This window comes from Onychomys torridus, chromosome 7 (assembly GCF_903995425.1).
Source record: "Onychomys torridus chromosome 7, mOncTor1.1, whole genome shotgun sequence".
Taxonomy (NCBI): Eukaryota; Metazoa; Chordata; class Mammalia; order Rodentia; family Cricetidae; genus Onychomys; species Onychomys torridus.
Genome location: NC_050449.1, coordinates 63,693,378 through 63,715,987, shown reverse-complemented (window position 1 = coordinate 63,715,987; position 22,610 = coordinate 63,693,378). Strand labels below are relative to the sequence as shown.

The following is a 22,610-nucleotide window of genomic DNA, read 5'->3' as shown; positions in this document are numbered from 1 at the left end:
TGGGATTATAGGAGTGAGCTGCCATGCCTGGCTCCCCGGGTTATTGTGTGGGTTTAGCTATCTGCCTCTCCTGCCCTCCCTTTCTTCTGAGAGGGTCCCCCAAGTAGCTTAGTTGACCTGGAACTTTTGATCGATCCACCTCTGGCTCAGTGACGTCTCTCTCTTGGTTTCTTTAGTCTGGGTCAGTTCCCCAGTTGTTTCGTCTTTTATGACCTTGACACTTACGAAGGGCCCAGTCTGGGTGTGTTGGAGCCCTATGATTGGGCCTGTAGTTATAGTTGAATTGGGGGTACTGTGTCCTGTCCCCAGGTCCACCCAGGGGGTTTCCTTCTCTCATCTTCCTCTCTGGAGTCAGCTCTTGAACCCCTGGGGCTGTGCTGACGCTGCCTGTGTCACAGTCCCAGGGATGGCTGTCTGTCACGCCCACGTGTGTTTCCTTCACAGCCTCCCTTATTTTGTCTGATCCTTCTGATCCCGGGTCTTTCCTGCTTGGTGCAGTGCAGTGTGGAGTGAAGGCCTCTGCACAGTGACCTCAGTGACCCCCCTCCTCTCACTAGCTGCTTTCCAGCAAGACCCCTTGGGTTTGCCCTTGGCTCCGAGTCACTGTTTCCTCCACTCAGCCCTCTCTGGATCTTGCCCCGGAGCTGCCTCAGTTCAACTACCTGGGACACCTCGCTCCAATGCCTGCTCCTCAAAGCCTGGTACACACTGCCCTGCCATCTGCCTGGTGGTCTAGCCTGGTTCCTGCTACTCATGTCGTGTTTCCCAGCCTCTTCACGCTTGCTGGAGGCTTGCTAGTGTTACTTCCTGTTGAATAGAAGGTCCTTGTAGCAGGAAGGCTCCAACTTGTTCAGCATTGTGGGGGCTCAGTGAATATTTGTTAACTGGACTTAAAGTATTTGTTCTTTCTTGCTTTTTCTGTGTGTGTGTGTGTGTGTGTGTGTGTGTGTGTGTGTGTGTGTGGTATGTGTGGGTGTGGTGTGGTGTGTGTAGGCCCAAGCCTGATGTAGGTAGACTCAGTTGCTTTTCCACCTAATTCATTGGGGAAGGGTCTCTCAATTGAACTCAGAGCTTGTTGATACGGCTAACCAGGTTGCTCTGGGGATCCCGTCTCTGCCTTTAGAGGTGGAATTAGAGTGGGCTGGCTTTTCTATGGGTTCTGGGAATCTGAGCTTTGGTCCTCAAGCTTGGGAGAGAAGGGCTTTAGCCACTCACTGCATTCTTTCCTTTCTCAGACTACAGGATTTGCTTCAGTTATTGAGCAAGCGAGTTCTCAGCCACTGAGGTGGTCTGCGGTGTGATTGGTCGATGTGAGACCTGTGTCCATCCCAAGAGTCAGGCGGGGTTTGACTCATATGGGATCCGTAACAAAATGGTGGATCGCTTGAATCAACCCTCTCTCTCTTCTTTCTTCTCTCCCTCCCTCTCTCTCCCCCTTACTCCCTCTCTCTGTGTATGATGGGATATGTGTTTGCATGCTTGTGGGTTGATGCACGTGGAGGTCAGCTTGTCACTGGTGTCTTGATGGTTCATCCCCTTAAAAGCTGAGGCAGCCTCTCGACTGAACCCAGAGCTCACTGATGGGCTGGTCTGGCTAACCAGCTTGCCCTGTGGATCTCCCGTCTCTGCTTCCCTGAGCACTGAGATTACAGGTGTGTTGCTGTGCCCACCTGACATTTACATGAGAGCTTGGAATCTGAACCCGGGTCCTCAGGCTTTATTTACTGAACCATCACCTTGATCCCTATTTTTCTCTCTTTCCCTCTTCCTGCTTCTTGAAAAGGGTTGCACATAGCCCAGGCTGGCTTCAAGGATGTCTGTCAACTTTCCACCCTCCAGCACCTGGGTGTTAGGGTCACAGTTGTGCAGGACCACACCTAGTTCTCTGTGACTCGGGGATGGAGTCCAGGGCTTAGTTCATGGGAGACAAGCACTCAACTGAGCCCCTTCCCCAGACCTTGAGAAGGTATCTCCATGCTGTAGGTGAAATAAATGTTTGCCCCTGATGACCTCATAGTTGGGGTATATGTTGAGACAGTGAGCATGTATGGTTGGGGAAAATGAGCAGAGAAACCTACCAGCATGTTCAAAATGGCCATGTGGTTCTTCACACTCCAAATGAGCAGCTGAATGTGAGAGAAGGGATTCTCTCCTGTTTCCTCCATGGAGACTGAGACACCTGTTCCCTTCATCGTCTCCTCTCTCTCTCTCTCTCTCTCTCTCTCTCTCTCTCTCTCTCTCTCAGCTCTTTGTCGTCTACCTCCTCCTCTTTCCAGTTATCATCCATCCCGTCTCCCTCCTTCCTTCACTATGTCTGCTAGTAACTTTCTGTCAATCATTTCTACTTCCTCCAGTCTCTATATGGATGGTTTTAGCTTTTGTCCTCTTGGATGGGGTTTTCTTTTTCTTAGGGGAAACTATCCAAGTTTAATGAAATGTTCAAACTCGCTGGCTTGGCTGGTCTAGACAACTGATCAAGTCTGTGTTCAGACAGTGCTTGGGGTGAGACAGTCACTGAGGGGTTCCTGCCACAGGCCTGTCTTCTCATAGAGATCTGGAGCTCTGAGCAGTCAGCTATTGCCCCCCCCAACACCGACCAAGAAGGGTGCCGATGCCCAGAGCCATCATGCACTCAGGGTGTCTCTGCCAGATCCCAGACTTAGATTCTAGCCAGGTCCAGCGACACAAGGTTTGGGGGATACCCAGCCTCCATGGGGGCTTCCTGAGGCTCAGGAGGTACCCTGAAGTTTCTGTTCATCAAGGCAGAGTGAGTGATGTCAGGGTGGACAGGAGGCAGAAAAGTGGGGCCCTTTTGCATGACTTTCTTCTTGATAGCATATAATAATTATACATAATATACATAATGCCAAGTTTTATTATGACATTTTCGTACATGTTCATAATGTATTTTGATCATATTCACCTACCCCATCATGCTATCGTTCCCTTCCCCCTTCCTGCTGATCTCCTTCCTCTTTCTAGTGAGACCCACTTCTGCATTCATGCCCCTCTTTCTTGTGTGTGTGTGTGCATGTGTGTAGTGTACATATATGTATGTGTGTGCATGTATACATGTATGTGTGTATCCTTATGGGTTTCACTAGGGTTGCTTACAGGAGTATGGATGGGTACCTTTCCAGGAATCTCCTTCCCCTGGCAACCACAGATCCTCGCAGAGGATCAGGGCATCCTGGGGCCTCCATGATAGGATGTTGATGGGCCTGACCTTGTGCGGGCACCCACAGCTGCTGTGAATGCAACCGACTTTGTCATGCCAGAGGTTGGTACTCCACATCCGTGCCCACTCATCTCCAGCTCTCGGGTGATGGTGTCTGAGTCTTGGAGGGGGTGAAACAGAACTGTCCCATTTGTGGTTGTGTATTTGGCCGTCATCTTGTCGTGGCATTGGACCAGTTATGAGTCTCTGCATTCACCACTGACCGCTGCAAAAGCAAGCGTCCGCAACCACAGCTGATGGCCACGCAGGCTAGCCTGATGGCTGGCTTTCATCTGTGCTCTCTCTCACTTCCCTTCCTCGGTTCCCGGGATCTTCGCGGCTCTCTAATATAAAACTAGACGATTCTGTGGAGGAAGGGGGGACTTGTTTGCTTTTTACTGTTGGGTGATTCTTTGTTGTTTCTTTTCCATGGCTCAGCAGTTAACTGATATGATCTTATCTTACTTTATTTTATGGTTCTGGGAATTGAACACAAAGCCTCAAGCATGCTAGGGAAGCAGACTACCACTGAGCACCCCCCACACCCCCACCCCCACATACACGCACACACCTCAAGCCCCTTTGATCTTTTAGAAATGTAGTTCTCGATGATTTGGGGGGAAAATGATATAGTGGCATATAGTTGTCTCTTTCTGTTACACCAGGAAAGCAACTGGGAATGTGTTGCCTGAGAAGCACCAGAGAGCTTGAATGAACACTTGGGTGTCTCCTGAAGCGACACCTAGCTTCTAGGGTGGTGCGCTTAGGAGGTGACTGGGTCCTGCAGGCTCCTCCCTCTGGATGTCTCTTCCCTGTTGACTGGTGGCCAGCTCCCAGCCCCTGATGGCTTGTGGCTGTGGCGATGACATCCTCTGTGGATGAAGCTGCTGCAGGAGGGAAGACAGGCTGAGATCCTGCTGCCGCCACCGCTGGAGTGTGGCTTAATAAAGAGCGTGTTTGTGTGGGAGAGAAAGTGTGGGGCTGCTTTTTGAATTATGGAATTCTTAAAATTGTTTAACTGGGAAGATGTTATTCAGAAACCCTTGGTGCCTTGAGCTTGTTTTGTTTTTTATTTATTTACTTTTTATTTCATATTGCTTTTCTCCCTGTTTTTTAATTATCCGTGGAAGGGCTTGAGAGCCCTCCCCTGCACTCTCTAAAGAGTTAGAGTGTTAATGTGCTGGGCTGCCATGTCACTCCAGATGGGAGGATCTCTGGGAAGGAGATTCCCGGGTAGGCAGAGAAGGTCAATGGTGTCCTGGGTACCGGGACAAGGGCACAGGCTGGGAGTTTCTTCCAAGCCAGCATCCTTAGCTTTTCAGTTAGAATGTCAAGCAGGGTAGAAGCCTACAGTCACAAACATACACACACACACCCAGCCTTCTGCCTGCAGGAGAACCAGAAGTCGTGCCTTCCCGCCTGCGGGTGAACCCTGCTGCAGCGCGGGTGTAGGTAGAGAGTTTATACCCGCTTTTAATAATATTTTTTCTGCTCTTGCTGTTGCACTTGGCAGATTCCTGTTTTAACATTTGGTAATGTGTCTTCGCTAATGCTAGAGAGAAAAGTCCCCAAATATAGTGGTTGGAAAAAGTAATAGTAAGACATTTCTTTGAGTGTGGCTGCACGCTTGCAGGAATGCACGAGTCTCCTGCAAGGTGACCTGAAGCTGCTGCCACACTCACGGTGGAGGGGCATCTTGAGTCAGCCACCGATATGTCACTGGGGTAGAGCACTGTCTTAGTTACTGTACTGTTGCTGTGAAGAGATACCATGACCAAGACAACTCTTTAAATAAAGGAAAGCATTCAATTAGAGGTTTGTTTACAGTTTCAGGGGCTTCATCTAGTATCATCATGGCAGAGAGCTTGGCAGCAGGTAGGTGTGGTGCTGGAGAAATAGCTAAGAGCTGCATCCTGATCTGTAGGCTGAGGGGTGGGGGCAGACAGACAGACAAAGAGACTGGACCTGCTTGGGCTTTTAAAACCTCAAAGCCTGGGGTTGGAGAGATGGCTCAGAGGTTGACACTGGCTGCTCTTCCAGAAGACCCAGGTTCAATTCCCAGCACCCACATGACAACTCACAACTGTCTGTAACTCCAGTTCCAGGGGAGCTGACATTCTCACACAGACATACGTGCAGGCAAAACGCTAATGCACATAAAAGTCACTTAAAAAAAAACAAACAAACCTCAAAGCCCATCCCCAGTGACATACTTCCTCCAATAAGGCCACACCTCCCAATTCACACTCCCTAGTGACTAAGCATGCAAACAAATGAGCCTATGGGGGCCATTCTTACGTAAACCACCATAAGCACCTCAATGATGAAAAAAGATGGGCTTTTCCCCATTAGAGAAAGGGAAAGGCTGATGAGTCTGTGAAGAGGAATGATGCCTGGCTTCCTAAGAGGTATGATTCCCATAGGGTATGGTCCTTGCTGCCCTAAAGCCCTTCATCCCCAAACAGCTCAAATAAGCAACAGAGACTTAAATAGCATTTCAAAATAGCTGATATTAATAGACCAGTAGAACAAAACCAATCTGTTTTCGCAGGGATTCTCCTCACAACACTGGCATCATTCTGAGCCCTGGTGAGCAGGCTAAGGCAGAACCACCAAACTGTTCCTTGCACTCTGGGGTTTGTTTGTGAACCCACATGACCTGACAGAGGCCAGCAACTCCCTGTGCTGGCTGAAGGCCAGGAAATGTGTTCAGCACTCTAGAACCCTTGAAAATGTATTTCTTTCCGATTTTAAAAATTTATTGCATGTGTATGATGTTTGGCCTGCGTGTGTGTATGTAATATGCATCATGTTCATGACCTAGTTGGTCAAAAAGTGTTGGATTCCCTGGAGCCGGAGTTATGGATGGTTTGGAGTTACTGTGTGGGTGCTGGGAACTGAAATCAGCCCTTCTACAAGAGCAGCGAATGCTCTTAACTGCTGAGCCTCTCTCCAGGCCTCCCCTTCATCCCTTTATTTGAGATAGGGTCCTGGGTAGCTTAGACTGGCTTTGAACTGACTGTGTAGTCAAGGATGACCTTGAACTCCTGATTTCCTTGCCTCCATTGCCTCAGTTCTGGGATTGTAAATGAACACTGCTACCCTGGGTTTATGCTGTGCTCTGGTGAGACCCAGAGCTTCTGCATGCTTAGCAAGCATTCCATCTACTGAGCTTCGTCCCCAGTCTTCTGAAACGCAATGTTATGCACCAAATGGAAATTACCCCTCACCTGTCTAGCTCGTTGTGAATGTAATAGAGTGAAGGGGGAAAAAACAAGCCTTGGCCAGTGGATTCAAAGCCATTTCACTGGAGATACTTGCCTGGGACCCTATAAGCCCATCACTAGCCCCTGGAAATGCTCTGGGTGGCTGTGCCTTAGAACTGCTATGTCTGTGCCATATGCTCAGGTCCCCATGGGCAGGTAATCCAGGCCACAATCATGGCTGTGACTGTGACAGAGGTACCAGGCTCAGGCCTCATAACATGCCTGCAGAGGAAGGAGAAGGTAAAGCCAACAGACAGCATGTGTGTTCAATGGAACCATAGACAGCATCCTTTGAACTCAGAACGAGGCTTGCTTCTCAGATTTACAGCTAAAAGTGAGCAGTTTCTACATTTGTTACTGCTTGTTGTTTTGTTGTTTTATTTGAGATGTACTTGCTCAAATTTCTGTAATTGTGAAAATAACACGCTTTTTAAAGTAGTTTGAAAATGAGAACAGAATAGAAATATGCTTAATGCTATTGGTTACATTTTGGCAGATTTCTATTGGGGGATCTATTAAGGCAACTCCACATAGTTAAAAGGGAGGTTTATTTTGGGGAGTAACTTACAACAAGTAAAGGGATAGGTTACAGGGTCCGGGAGAAGTGAAGTGCAGTCCAGCAGGGTTCTCTGGAGAACTCTGCAAGGTCTACATCCAACATCCAGGATTACCAGGAACCAAGAGACCAGCACATCCAGATCTCAGGTCTTAAGGGCTCCTGTCTCAACCCCACCTCAGGGGCAGGCCATGGGTAGGCGTGACAGTTACTGGAAGCCTCAATGGGGGTAGGTCAAAGCTGGAACAACTACCCACTACAGATCTCTTTCTACTGTTTTTAAAATTTACTATAGAACAGGGCAAGAGGGCATACACTGGTCATTCCAGCACTCAGTCAAGGCAGGAGGATTGAGATTTTGAGGCCACCCTGGGCTACATAGCAAATTCTTGGCTAGCCTGGACTAAATAGAGAGGTCCTATAGCAAATAAGATTTCTGTCAAAACACTTATAGTGGTCAAGCCTTTGTCCTGACCTTTCCAGGGGAGTGGAGGGGGGTTCTGAGTTTCTGGGGGTGATGTAGGATCCAGAAAGTGTCAAGGAGTAGGAAATGAATGTAAGTCATCTGCCATTGGCCAGGTATATACAGAGCAGCATGTTTGGGTGTGAGGACACACATGCTTCACAGACCATATACTCTCACTAGTTTTCCTGGGTGCACCTCACAACCAAAATGCCACCTTCATCCTTGAATATGCTGGGCCAGGATTTTTCTTTTTCAGGAATGGCTTACCAGTCTCCAAAGTTCTGATCCTAGGGTGGGCCAGGTAAGCTACCTATGAAGAAGGCCAGGACTGATTTCTTGTGCTCGCCTGTTGTCTGAGGCTTTTGGGGATTCATGGACAGCTATGGCTGTTGGTCATGGTCTTTCCTTGGTTGGTCTGGTCAAGCTGGATGTGTTGGCTTTGGAAACGAGGCATCCTGGCTTGGGTTGCACAGCCCTTCTTCTCTCACCAAAAGAGATAGTAGCCAGATCCTGACCATTCACACACCACAGAAGCAAATCCAGCGATCTGGCACAGGGGGAATAGTGTGGGGTGTGAAAGGTAAGAGAAGAGGAGGGATGTAGCATGTAAAAGTAGTCTCAAACTGGGACTGGGGGTGTAGCTCAGTTGGTGGAATGCTTGCCTGGAATACATAAAACCGTAAAGTGGATCCCCATGTTCTGTGTAAACCAGGCGTGGTGGTAAATATCTGTAATGTCAGCACTCAGAGGCAGAAGCAAGGAGAGCTGAAGTTCAAGGTCATGCTTGGCTATATAGTCAAGGCTGGTTTAGGCTACATGGAGCTGTCCCCCCCAAAAAGCAATAAAACGAAACTAAACAACAACAACAAAAACCCAAAGGAGCCTCAGGTCTGTTCAAGTCACGTGTGGAGAAAGGGGCCTGTGGGGTCAGGCAGGAGAGGGAAGGAGAGCAGGAAACTGTTGGCCTGTGCACACAGCAGGACAGAGCTTGCTCTTGCTCTTGGGCCTGCTGTCCCAGGCGTCTGTGCTAGGCCAGGTTAGGACAGCTTCTCACCATCAGGAGCTGAAGGACAAACAGGCATGGCATTGGGGTTGTGGTGGTAGCAAGAATGGAAAATTTGCAGAATCTTGAAAACCTGAAGTTCAGAGGTTTTATGGGATAGCTCAGTGATTAAGGCTATTTGTTTCCAAGCTGGGTAAAACCTCAACTCAAAGTAAAACACTAGCAAACCTCAGGGATTTATGATACAATCAGAATAGCACATGACCCTGACCTTCCTGATTACACTTTAGGCCCACTTGTCAGAGATCAGATCCCTAAACTAATGGGAGATGCTAACTTCGGGCAGATGCATTGGAGTTGACCATGGGAATATCTGGAAATGCCACCCAGGAAGGGATTTATTCTAGTGATTGATGATCAGCCTCTAATTCAGCCACAGCAGAGATCCCCTCCCACTATTGTGGCAAAGAGTCCTGGTGCCAACCAACCAGATGACTAAACAGATGAACAGACCCTTGCAGCAGCCACGGAAGGTCACCAACCCCAAGCATCTGTTGGTGTGTTTTGTGAACTCATACTAAAGGGAATTTAACATCATGGAGTCAGTGCTGGATGTGTTGAGGCTGAAAGAGCCTGTCTAGTAGTCAAGAGTGTATCCTCTCCTCATTCACTAAGTTTATCTGGTTGGGAATTGTGTAGCTCAGGAAGGTGGGTGGCATCAGCCTCAGTGAAGGGCATGGCCAAAGTCTACATTCGGCCATCGATTTGTACTGAATGGTACTGATGTTCAGTCCCAGTAAAGAACTCTACAATTTAAGATAATACCTTCATTGCTGGCAGTTCCGACTGGGGGTGCTGGACATGTATGGATGGTTCCTAATAGATGCCAAATGAGTTTTAAATTGAACTGTTTCATTAATGAAAATTCCACAAAAGTGCCATATAACCTTAAAAGTGTAAGCATTCTATGATTCCAAGTTTCCACATGGACTTGATCCTCTTTTGTCGAAATGGTGGAAATTCTTCTCTTTTACACCCAAGAACTCGTTGAACATCATAGCCTGTTTGACATAAGTTACTTTTCTCCTCCTTAAATGTAATTTGTTTAAAATTTGAAGTTCTTTGTCTGGGAAAGTGAAATGTTCACATTTTGAAAGTCTAAAAATAAAACACCGGAGAATTGATGCCAAAACAATGGTGTCAATCAGAAATGCTTTCTCAATCCAGCTTTGGAATGGGACTAATTACAGAATCAGCTTGTGGGTACCACGCACTCATTGTTTTAAGCCAGTTACCCACGGGCTTGTGAAACCTAAGTTCTAAAATCTTTTAAAAACTCCAGTTTTCTGATGAGTTGTGACAGCCAAATAGTGTGCATAGGTAAGATTTTGTATGAATGATTATCTTCCATAACAAAAATTTTTAATTAAGAGTGTCCATACCATTCCCTTAGTGGTTAGATAGGTTCCTTCAAATCAGCTTCTGTTAAACATGCATTGTTTTTATTTTCGATTCATCTGGAGACAAGTGTTCTCAGTTGCTCACCAAGATCAGATTTACTAAGGTAGCTTATTGAAGATTTCTACAGAGAAGTACAAGATTGAATAAATCTTTTAAGGAAATTGCTTGGGGGAGAACTGGGGGTGTCGCTGGGTGGCAGAGCAATCATCTAGCATGTGGTGAGGGCTGGGTTCTAGCACCCATATTTCAGGGGGTGAGGTGAGGGTCTTGCTTCTGGAAGAGTAGTTTTCAAGCTCAAGATGCAGATGGGAAATGAGGAAGCTTCTGGAACCTCCATTTGGTGGTCCTTGTTGCTCTGTCTGGTAGGGATTAGCAGCACTTGTTCCAGAAGCATTCAGGTTTTCAAGGCTCCTTCCCCTCCTTGGGAAGCACTTGCTGTTTTTTTTCACGTGTGAGGTCAAAAGCATTTCTGACTACAGCTGATTGGTGTAGCCACACAACTTAGGAGCCTCCTGGTATTTTAAACAATCAGAGTGTGAGGTCCTTTACGTCCTAGGTATAAACTGTTCAGTAATTTAGCCCTTATTTTTTTTTTTCCCAACAGATGTGAATTATTAAAAAGAAAATGGCCCAACAGGACACTGTATTTCCTTCTCTTGCCACCCAGGAAGGGTATACTATCTGGAAAATATGCATCTAAGGTATAAATTTTCTTTCCACCAGCCCCACAAGGGTTGCGAGAGGGGGTGAGGGTCATGATAGAGGAAGCCTGTGGCCATGATTGTAAAGGACATTTTGTTTAAGGACAAGAAAAACATTTTAGCATCCCTCTCATGCCTCCTGTGGACCACCCCATGACTCCAGAAGGCAGAGCTTTCACAGTGGCTCTGTGCTAGACTTGAACTTCCTGCCAACAGTAAAATGGAGCTTGAGGCAAATGTTCCCTTTGAAATCAGAAGTTGCTTATTGGATGCTTGTGGGGAAATACTGGCTCACAGAAATACATTGCATAGCCTGCATATCATAAGTCCTTTCTAAATGAGCTGTCATTTACAGAATGAGGTGATCTCACAGCAACCTCTGATGTTCCTGGCTCATCTTGAAGTATCATTTTGATTGCCCCCCAAATAAATAGACTTTAAAAAGGACCTCATTTTCAGATGGTCTTCTTATGGGTGGAACAAAACCATGGCACCTCAGGGGACATTCGAGCTCTCCAGAGTCCCTGGCCCTTCTGATTGCATCCTGTTTGATGTCTGTTCCTCATTTCTGAGATGGCCTGGCCCCTAGAGGCACTGGAGTTCATGATCACTGCTTTTGGTGAAGGGAGAGGGAGGCAGTAGGTCAACAGCCCACTTAATTCCATGGGCATAGTCACCTTAAAATCCTGTCTAGCTCCCAAAGAAAACTCTTTGGAGTAGAAATATTTCCTTTAATCACATTTGTTTATGGAGACAGACAATTTGTATTTCTTTCTGGCTGGAAAGATGACCTTTTCCTCACCGGCAGCTTGTAACAATGTGGCTCCTTCTGCAGGCGAGTGAGGACCATGCCCCGACACAGCCAGTCCCTGACCATGGCACCCTACTCTTCTGTGAGCCTGGTGGAGCAGCTGGAAGACAGGATCCTCTGTCATGAGAAGACCACAGCAGCACTGGTGGAGCACGCCTTCCGAATCAAAGACGACATCGTCAGCAGCTTGCAGAAGATGCAGAGTAAAGGAGGAGGTGACCGCTTAGCCCGGCTGTTCTTGGAAGAGCATATCAGGAATATAACTGCCATTGTGAAGCAATTGAATCGGGATATCGAGGTAAGGGGTGTGCAAGCCAGTGGGTCATTTTCATCTCCCTAGACCTGGTCCATGTCAGGTTGCCCAAGTCTGAGTCCCAGCTGTCAAGTAGTCATGTGTGCATGCCGGTGTGTGTGTGTGTGTGTGTGTGTGTGTGTGTGTGTGTGTGTGTGTGTGTACTCACCCACTCATGCATGAACAGAGGTTGACTTTGGTATCTTCCTCTAGCCTTCTCCACCTGTCCTGGTTTTATTTCTGTGGCTATGATAAAATACCCAACAAAAAGCAACTTAGGAGACATAGGGTTTATTAATTAATTTATTTTTATTTTATGTGCATTGGTGGTTTGCCAACATGTATGTCTGTATTGAGAGTATCCTCCGGAACTAGAGTTACAAACAGTTGTCAGCTGTCATGTGGGTGCTGAGAATTGAACCCAGGTCCTCTGGAAGAGCAGCCAGTGCTCTAAACTGCTGTGCTATCTCTCCAGCCCCCAAAGGGTTTATTTTAGTTTACAATTCCAGGTTACAGTCCGTCATTGTGGGGAAGGTAAGGTAGGAACTCCAAGTAGCCAAACACATCACATCCAGCTGCGAGTGAAGAGAAATGAGCTCCTGAATGCAGCTTGCTTGCCTGCCAGTCAGCTGGATTTCTCCACTATTTCACAACCACCCACAGTGGACTGGCTCCTTCCCACCTCAATTAACTTAAGACACCATCCCCACGCAGGCATGCCCACAGGCCAATCCAGTGAAGACAGTCCCTCACAGAGACTCTCTTCTTGTGTGATTCTAGACTGTGCCAAATAGACAATTAAACTATCACACTGACTTAGTTTTTTGAGACAGGGTCCCTTACTGATCCTGGAACTGGCCTTTTTGGCTAGATTGGCTGGCCAGCAAGCCTAGAAATCAGCCTGTCTCTGTCACCCAGCTCTGGGGTTATAGGTACATACCACCGTCCTAGGCACTTAACATGGGTGCTGGGGACCCATAAGTTCAGCAGTTTGCATAAAACCCACTTTACCAACTGAATCATCTCTCCAGCCCTTCTCCCCTTTTGTGACATGCACTCACAGTGTGACCCAGCCTGGCCTTGAACTTGCAATGTGTAGCAGTCCTCCTACCTCTGCCTCCCAAATGCCAGAACTTCAGGCACTTGGCACCAGATCTGAGCTGTCTGTCCCGTCTATTATTATTAGATATTTCTAGAACAGGATCTTATGTAGCCCAGGCTGGCCTTGAACTTTATGTAACCAAAACTTCTTATACTCCTGTTTCTACCTGTTAAGTGCTGGGGATTACAGGTGTGTATTACCATACATGGTTTCATGGCATTCTGGGAGACCCAAACTAGGCTTTTGTGTACACTAGGAAGGTATTCCATCAACTGAGATACATCCCAGCCCGAGGCTTACTTTAGGAAAAGGTCTCATATGTCTCAGGCTGACCTCAGACTTACAATGTAGCCAAGGTTGTCCTTGAACTCCTGATATTCCTGCTTCCAAATTCTGGGATTAAGAATGTATCCCACAGGGCTAGAGAGATGGCTCAGCAGTTAAGAGCACTTGATGCTCTTGCAGAGGACCCTGGTTTGGTTCCCAGCATCCAAATGCCGCTCATAACCATCAGTTAGTACTAGTTTCAGGGGATCTGGTGCCCTCTTCTGGCCTTCTCAGATATCAGGCACACATGGTGCACATTCATGCAAAACACTCAGACACATAAAATACAAATAAAAATAAATAAATCTTCTTTGGAAAAAAATGCTTTGTCTTAGCTCTTCTTTTTGCTTTTTCAAAATCTACAGTTTATTTGTGTGTGTGTGTGTGTGTGTGTGTGTGTGCACATATGTGGGTCCGTGTACCATGGTGCACATATAGAGGTCAGAGAGCACTCGCAAGAGTCAATTCTGTCCTTCCCCCTTGTGAGTCCTGGGGATTGAACTCGTCATCAACCTCAGCAGCAAGCACTTTACCTGCGGAGCCATCTCTCCAGCCCTGCCTTGTCTATTCTTCAGAATCACCAAGGAAACGGCTTGCAGGAACATCCGAGTTATGTTCAAGTCGCTGCAGTGTTTGATGGCAATTACTGTCCACGCTCTTTGTGTTTATTTTAAATTTACCTTGCTGATGATCAGATCCTTTTGTTTTGTTTGGATCTCAGTGGAGATGGAGAACCAGACAAAAAGTTTTCCTATAAACCTTCGTGCCTTTGAAGACGGTTATTACCTCAGTTACTGGGTCAGCCCTGGTTGCTCCAGATGAAATGTTTCTAGGCTGAAATGATTACACAGTGCGTGTTGTATTATTCAGGCAGTTTAAGCGTTTGAATGGCTTCTCACACTCCTCTTTATTTGTTCTGACAAGGCTGATATTGTCTATTCTTGGAATTTGTAAGTTTATTTCTAATTTTGAATAACCACAGGGACCATGCAATTTAGTTCAGAAAGCTTAAGACCCACCAGGCACAGCCTGGGCTTCTATCTCCAAACAAGGTCAGTATTGTTCACATGCAATTTTCAGCAATATGAACAAAAGGTTGGTAGCTGACAAGGAAACCTTTGTTTCCTATTGGGCGTTGTGTTTCAATCATGCTTCCCTAGGCAGGCTTGTATTTTTGTTTATTTGTTTGGAGGTAAGATCTCATGGAGCCTAGGCTGGCCTTGAAGTTCCTAGTAGCCTAGGACTGACCTTCTGCTTCTGCCTACTGAGCCCTGGGGTTACAGGTGTGTACTACCACACCCAGTTTTTGTAGCACAGATTGAGCCCAGGGCTTCATGCATGCTAAATCAGCATGCTACCAACTGAAGTACATCTTCCAGACCCTGAATTGATGTGGTTTTTTAAAAATAGCTTTATTGAAGTATAATTAAATATCGCCAAAAAATCCACGGATCAGTATATAACTAAGTGAGTTTTAGTAAATTTATAAAATTGTGCAACCATTAACACTGTCTCATTTTAGGACATTGCCATTGTCCCACCCAAAATTCATAGGAACTCAACTCCCACCCTAACATCAAGCAATCCTTCATGTATGTACTGTAGACAACATCTCATGTTTCCCAGGCTGGCTGCAAACTCATTATGTAGCAGAGAGATACCCACAGTGCTTTGCACATGCAAGGCTGGTACTCTTCCCTGATGAGCTGCTTGCCCACATGTGAATGTCAGTGAGGTCTGCCTTTCCTTTTTCTTCTTTTTGTGCTTCATGCTTTCCATGCTGTGGCCTAAAAACTGTTTGATTACTAAGCCAAGGTTGCAGAGGCTTTTTTCAGGGAGTTTTCTGCCAAACTTTTAGTTTTCCTATTTGATTTTGTGACCCGCTCTGAGTTAGCTTTGGTAAATGGGGGGTGAGGTGAGGTAAGGCATTCACCGACTAGAACAGACCGTGAGCTTCTCAAGTAAAAGCTTGTCCGATTCATCTTTCCATTGTTCGAGCGAGCACAGTGTTTGAAGGCAGGTGGGGAGGCTGTTGGTGCCCATTTGTGCTGCTGTGATAAAATGCTGGAGAGTGGTTGCTTTCTAAAGACCAGGAATGTATTTAATGTGGGTGTGCATTTGTGGTAATGTGTTTGTGTGGAGATGGGTGTGAGTGCATGTGGGGGCCTGAAGACAACCTCAGATGTCATTCCAGTCTTCCCTTAAGCTCTGTCCCTCTTTGTTTCTTTGAGACAGGGTCTCTTACTGACTTGGATCCCCCCAGGTAAGGTGGCAGGACGGCCAGTGAGTCCAAGGACTCTTCCCACCATCCCCCCAACGCTGGGATTATGGCTACTCACTACCATGCACAGATTTATTATATAGGTTCCGGGGACCAGCTCCAAGTCCTCATGCTTCAAACAAATACTTCAGTGACTGAGCCATCCCCTAGTTTCCCTGGGTCCTTTTAGAAGGTCTAGGATCTATTCATAAAGGTGCTGTCACTGTGACTCAGTCACCTTCCAATAGTCTCACCTACCACTGCCACAGTGAGGATTGTGTGTCAGCATGGATTTGGGAGGGGACACTCTTCTCTAACCCAGAACAAAGCTTGTGAAGTGAATAGATGCTCAGTTTAGAGTGAAGACGGCTGTGGGGGTGCTGGGACTGCAAGGTGCCTCCTCCTCAGGTGAGCCCTAACAGTGACCCCCATTCTGAGACTGAAAACAATCCTACTCCCCAATGCACTCCTTCCCTTTTCCAGTTTGCCCCTGGGGAGCTCTTCTAGAACCCCGAACTTGTCTGTTGGTCTATTTGTATTGAAGACAGTCTCTTATATCCCCAGCTAGCCTTGAGGTAGCTATATAGCAGAGAATGTCCTTGAACTTTTAATCCTCTGGCCTCCACCTCCCAAGTGCTGGCTACCCAATTCAGAGGGTAACATTTCAGAGTTAGCTTTATAAATTCAGGGTCTTCAGAGCTGGGGATGTAACTATCGGTAGAGAGCCAGCCTAGCATGAGGGAAGCCCAGGGTTTGATCTCAAGCACAACAGAAACTACAGTCCCAGCACCTGAGAAGTAAAAACAGGAAAACCAGGAGTTCTAGGTCATCCTTGACTATATAGGAAAAGTTCAAGGTTGGCCCTGGCTACATGAGACCCTGTCTCAAAAAAAAAAAATAGTTTTTGAACAGTTTATAATGTGGTGAGTTTGAAATCACAGTTTTATCATTCTACACTATCTGGAACACATTTTATGTAATGATGTGTCTTGCCTCATCCAGAAAGCACTCTTTTCAATTTCCACGCATTTCTAGAGTATACAAATTTTGCAAATGAAAAGATGATTTCTGTTGCAGAGGTGGAAAACTGAATAAAATCTAATTTGGGCAGGAAATTTACTTTGGGTATCTGAATGTTTACTTTCTTGTCACTGGTAATAATTATGCATCATGTCGAAGTACCCGGCATGGAAGTTTTAGAAACTTAAGATTCCACTGCAGAATGCCAATTCTATGGATCTGTAGATATTTTTAACCTAAGCGTGTCTGCCCAGACACATCTAAAAAGTAGAAGCTTGATGAGGCATTCAAATTGCTTCACTGTTGCCAAATTTCCTCAAAGGAAAATCACAGCAGTATTAGTCAATTGGGGCTGCTGTGACAAATATCCACAGGTTATGTGGCTCAGATAGCAGAGATTTATTTCCTGCCGTACTAGAAGTTCAAGGTTCAAAGCCCCGCTTCCTAGTGTCAAGGGAAATGGCAGAAGCAAGCTCCTTTCTTTCCTTCTTTCTTTCTTTCTTTCTTTCTTTCTTTCTTTCTTTCTCTCTCTCTCTCTCTCTCTCTCTCTCTCTCTCTCTCTCTCTCTCTCTCTCTCTCTCTCTCTCTCTCTCTCTCTCCCTCCCTCCCTCCCTCCCTCCCTTCCTTCTTTCCTTCCTTCCTTCCTTTCTTTTTTGGTTTTTTGAGACAGGGTTTCTCTGTGTAGCTTTGTGCCTTTCCTGGAACTCACTTGGTAGACCAGGCTGGCCTTGAACTCACAGAGATCCACCTGGCTCTGCCTCTCGAGTGCTGGGATCAAAGGTGTGCGCCACCACTGCCCAGCACTCTTTTCTTTTATTGTTTATTGTTTATTTTTTTAAGTCAGGAATCATGTAGTCCATGCTGGTCTAAAACTTGGTATCTAGCCAATGATGACTTGAGCTCCTGATCCTCCTGGATCCTCCTCCTGAGTCCTGGGACAACAGGTGTGCCTCACCATGCCCCGTGTGTGCAGTGCTAGGGAACAAGCTAATGTTTCATGTATGCTAGACCAGCACTTTACTGAGCTACGTCCCCAGCCGACTGGTTGTCATTATGTTAGTACAGGGTTCATATGGAGCCCAGGTGTCCCTAGGAATCCTATCCATTAGGCTTCTTATCCCTATAATCTGATTGTATTCCCAAGACCTCCTCCTAACGTTGGAAGTTAGGATTTCAGCATATGTGTTTTAGGAGGACACCATGATGGAGAATTAAAAACTTTAAAGTCTTAAAAGGAACTCTTTGCTTATTAGCAGTGTAAAATTGGGAGAGTAGGATGGCTAGAAAGATGACTCAGTACTTAAGAGCACTTGATACTCCCTCATGAGGATCGGAGTTTGAATCCCAGCACCCACATCTAATGGCTTACAACTGCCTGTAATTCCAGCTCCTGGGCACTTGCACACATGTATGCATGCGCGCACACACACTCACACACAAATAATAAAAATAATTTTTTAAAGTTATTATTATACAGATGAGAGTGGTAAAAATGATGATAGTTACATATATAAAATGGAGACATTAATATATTCAGATTGTATTCAAATACAATGTTTGTATTATATTTGTGTATTTGTGTCAGAGGTCTAGATTCTTACTGAGTTTCTTCTGTAAATTGCTTGGCTTTTTGTTATTTTTTCATTAGTGTTTTATACTTGTTTTACAGTTCACTCTAAACTTTTACTGGGTACTGTTTTGTTAAGAAGCGTGACCGTAGGTAGTTTTTTTTTTTTTTTTTTTTTAAATAATGTAAAACTGAGTGACAGGTAATAACCTGGCTTACTGTGCACCCATCACCACAAGTGGGGTGAGAGGTTTGGCTCCTGGACTTCATGTATTTATCTGACGAGGGAATTCCAGCCTGCAGCTTCAAGAGCTGATCTAGTCTAATCCCTGTTAGGGGGATTTTGGGGTTGGTTATCACACCCCCACAAAAAAAGTCAGAAGTGGAGGACCCTGAGGACTGAATCTAGGTCCTGGCACATGCTAGGCAAGTGCTCTGCCACTGGGCCGTGTTCTCTGCCCTCCAAATTCATGTTGTTGCTATGTTTTTTTTTGTTTTGTTTTGTTTTTTTAAACATGTATAGGTGTTTCACCTGCGTGTGTGGTGCCCACAGAGGCCAAAAGATCTGGCATCAGATCCCAGGTAACTGGAGTAACCAGATGGTTGTGAGCCTCCGTGTGGGTTCTGGGAACGGAACCCTCCACTGGAAGAGCAGCCAGTGCTCTTAACCACTGAGCCATCTCTCCAGCCCCCAAATTCATGTAGCTTTTACTGTACCCAATAGACTTGACTTACTCAGAGGAGAGAAACAAAATTGAGTATCCATTAGCCATTCATCCTGTTGACACAGCATTTTGAGTACAAATTAATTTTTAACATTTTATATTTTTAGAGAATTTTAGACATATTTACATATTATTTCTACCCCACTCTCTCCCTTCAACTCCTCCTATGTCACACCTCACTCCCTCTCAACTTCGTGACTTTTTCTTCAATTATTATTGCTACATATATATGTGTGTATATATATATACACATGTATAAATATGACCTGCTGAGCCCATTTAGTGTTGCACAAATTAATTTTTTAAATAGTGTATGGTTTCTAATTTGTCATATATGGTTTTTAATTTTTATTACATTTATTTTGTTTATTTTTATTATGCACATATGTGGAGGTCAGAAGACAACTTTCAGGAGTCTGTTCTTTCCTTCTATCATGAAGGTTTTGGGAATCAAATGTAGATCATTAGGCTTGGTGGCAAGCATTTTTACTCACCAAACTATCTCCCTTCCCCTACTATAGATGCAATAATAATATGTAATAATATGTGTATTGAGACAGCATTTTATATAGCCCAGGCTAGCCTTGAACTCCCTAATAAACCAAGAATAACCAGGATCTTCTAGTTTTCCTATAGCCAGCTTCAGACTACTGGCATTACAGGTAGGTGTCAACAAACTTTGTTTCTGTAGTGGTAGGGATTGAACCCAGGACTGTATGCATATTAGGCGAGCATTCTTACCAACTGACCTACATCCCAACCCCTGCCTCCAATACATTTTAGTTTGTCTGAGTTCATCTTCGGGGTCCTGCTTACCAATGGGACTATAATAATCCATGCCTTCCACCTGGAAGACCAGGCCTGAACCATAGATTGAGGAGCTACATTCATTGATAATGAATGTAGGGTGAGGCAGGAGTTATTCTGGTGACAGGAGCTAGCATATTTACCTAGAGATAGAAGGTTTGGCCTTAGCCCTACACCACACTCCAGTGGGCACGTGGGCGGTGAAGGCTAAGTAACCATAGTAACACTACCTTATATCAGTGAACGTAAGACAATGGGATAGAGAGTGGCTATAGGGCTGTTTAGAAAAGATGGCTACAGGTCAAGGGCAACTGAAGACGGCCGAGGACAGCCAAGCTGGGATGGAGGAGGTGCCCAGGTGGCCTGTGCCAGAGGCAGGAAGGGGTAGAGTGAGGACCATCGAGCAGCCTGGAGGGTCATGAGGTGAAGGAAGAGGCCACTCCGAAGCCTTGAAGAGCAGGTTTGGGGTTTGGCTGTAGAAGCCATTATCTAGGGCTTTTGAGATGGCTTGGAGGGTATGGGTATTACTAGTCTGGCCTGGTGATCTGAATTTGGTCCCCTGAATCCACAGGGTGGAAAGAGAGAGCCCATGCCTGAACCTTGTCCTCTGACCTCCCTAAGTTTACCATGATGGGCACACCCATATACATACATACATGTATGTATGTATGTATGTATGTATGTATGTATGTATATTCTTTTTTAAAGCCATCATGTAGAGGTTTTTGTTTTGTTTTGGGTTGCTTTGTTTGTTTGTTAGTTTTTGAGTTGAGTATCTTTTTATGTAGTCCAGGCTGGTCTGGAACTCACAATTCCACCCCAACTCCTGAGTAGCTAGGATTATAGCTGTCTTCATTATCTTTGAAAGCTATAACAGTTCGTTCATATTCACGGTGCTGAGGACACATTAGGAGATAATAAAACAGATAGACACCCCCCCACCCCACCCCTGTGGAGCTTACAGACTGTGAAAGAAAAGGTTCAGGACCAAGATGGGAAGCAAAGGGCCTTGGGATGCAGCTCAGAGGTAGAGTGCTTGCTTAGCTTGCCCCGAATCCTAGGTCTGACCTCCCCAAACTGCATCAGCAAACAAGACCAGAAGCACGGAGGCAGGTTAGCAGCTCCCGGACAAGTGGGGCGCTTACAGTGGCAGTTCAGGGGTGGGGGAGCCGCTCAGACACGGGGAGTAGTGGGTAGATTTGGAGTTATTCTGAAATTAGGGTTGACAGAACTTTCTGCATGCTGGAGGGAGAGACTTCTGTTTGGGATTTGGCAGTGTCCATGACGACACTAAATCCCAGGTGGAACGAAATGCCAGAAAATCAATTCCACACACAAAGCTGGACCGGGAGAGCTTTAAGCCTCTGCTTGGATGAAGAGCCAGGCAGGGAGGCCCCACTTGATGAAGCGATGCCTTGTGTGGTGGGGCCTCTCTCCATTGCATGTTCATTTTTAAACCCCTTTCCATCTAAGAAGAGGTAGAGATGGAGACTCATAGAGAACTCTCCTGGAAGTTCCTAGGCAAGTTTGAGGGCTTGGATGTCACCGTGTGTACATGAACACCATTACATGATGCCTCCCACAGAGTCTACACTCTATGCTGGCTTTGGGGTGGGGAGCTTCTTCCATGAGAAGCATGTCTTGGGAGAAAAAAGGTATGTGACTTTTTCAAGACGGCTGCCCTCTTCTCTCTTGGAGTGGGTGGCATCTTTGTCTGAAGGACTTGGCCATATACTTGACCACCCTGTGGTCTTTGCTGTGTCTCCTAAGAGCATGTCTGGTAATCTGCACAGACTAAAGACAGTTTCTCAAACTGACAATGAAGGACAATTCATGTCTTGCCAAAGGCCAGCAGCATTCTAAAGTAAAAGCTCCAAGATGGCAGATCAGGGCACATTTCTGACATTACTGGGTTTCTACAGTTTTGCTCCAGAATTTCTTTAAACAATAAACCCCCTAGTGATTTCCGTCTTCATGTGACCTTTTAGTAATGTGAATATTGAGTAAAGCTCAAACTTTTTTTCTGTAGTCTTCAAAGCATTGCTAATGAGATGCCTCATTCATCTGCATAAGAACTCTAAAAGTTAAATGAGCTTTTTTATTTCTAAGCTGTAAAAGAAAAAGCTACATACTTTTTTTTTCTGATTATAAACATAATGTGGGAAATACAAGAAAGAGGAATCTACTCTCCTCTCAAACTAGATATAATAAGGAGGATGTTAACATTCCCCTACTTGACAAGGTTCTTAGCATACAGCGCGAACCAACCTGTGTGTTTATTTTATACCTGTTCTTGTTCAATATCGAACCCTACATGTTCCCTGCCTGTTGCTCTTTTTTTTTTTTTTTTTTTTTTTTTTTTTGAGACAGGGTTTCTTTGTGTATCCCTGGCTCTTCTGGAACTGGCTTCGTAGACCAGACTGGGCTTGAACTCACAGAGATCCTCCTGTCTCTGCCTCCCCAGTGCTGGGTTTGTAGCTTGTGTGGACATGCCTGGTTGTTACATAGGTGCTGGGGATCGAGCTGGGGTTATTTTCCTTGTATGGCAAGTACTTTACCAACTGAGCCATAATTAACAAAGATGATTTTTGTTTTTGTTTTCAAGACAGGGTTTTTCTGTGTATAGTCCTGGGTGTCCTGGAACTAGCTTTGTAGACTGGGTTGGCCTCGAACTCTCAGAGTGCTGGGATTAAAGGGAAGTATCACCACTGTGCAGCCATTTTTTTTTTTAAGTGACTTTGGACTGGGTGTATAGGTAAGTGTTATACATAGGCTCTGTGTTCAGTCTCCAGTATAGCAAAACAAACAATAAAACACGGACTTCATGGGTTTTTTTTAGCTATACTCACAGCACAACAGAACAGAGAGCATCCAAAGTGTCCATTCAGCCCCTGCATTCATATCTAGCACCGTCCACACAGCTGCCCCCAAGCACACCCCCAAGAACCTTGAACTTCTGCTCTTCCTTCCTCCTCCTTCTCCAGATGCTGGAATTACAGAGGTGTGCTGCCGTGTCAGGTTGTAGATAG

The 22,610-nt window shown here is 45.7% G+C and overlaps 1 protein-coding gene across 2 annotated transcripts in view; it reads left to right on the top strand.

Moving 5' to 3' along the window:
- Positions 1–22,610, top strand: part of Fam81a (family with sequence similarity 81 member A) — a 52,628-nt gene that overhangs the window by 6,584 nt on the left and 23,434 nt on the right. For both annotated transcript variants that reach the window (XM_036193451.1, XM_036193449.1), the window contains exons 2-3: positions 10,574–10,670; positions 11,506–11,779. In XM_036193451.1, coding sequence (XP_036049344.1) covers positions 10,660–10,670; positions 11,506–11,779 — 285 coding nt within the window. In that variant the 5' untranslated portion in view covers positions 10,574–10,659. The remainder of the gene's footprint in view (positions 1–10,573; positions 10,671–11,505; positions 11,780–22,610) is intronic.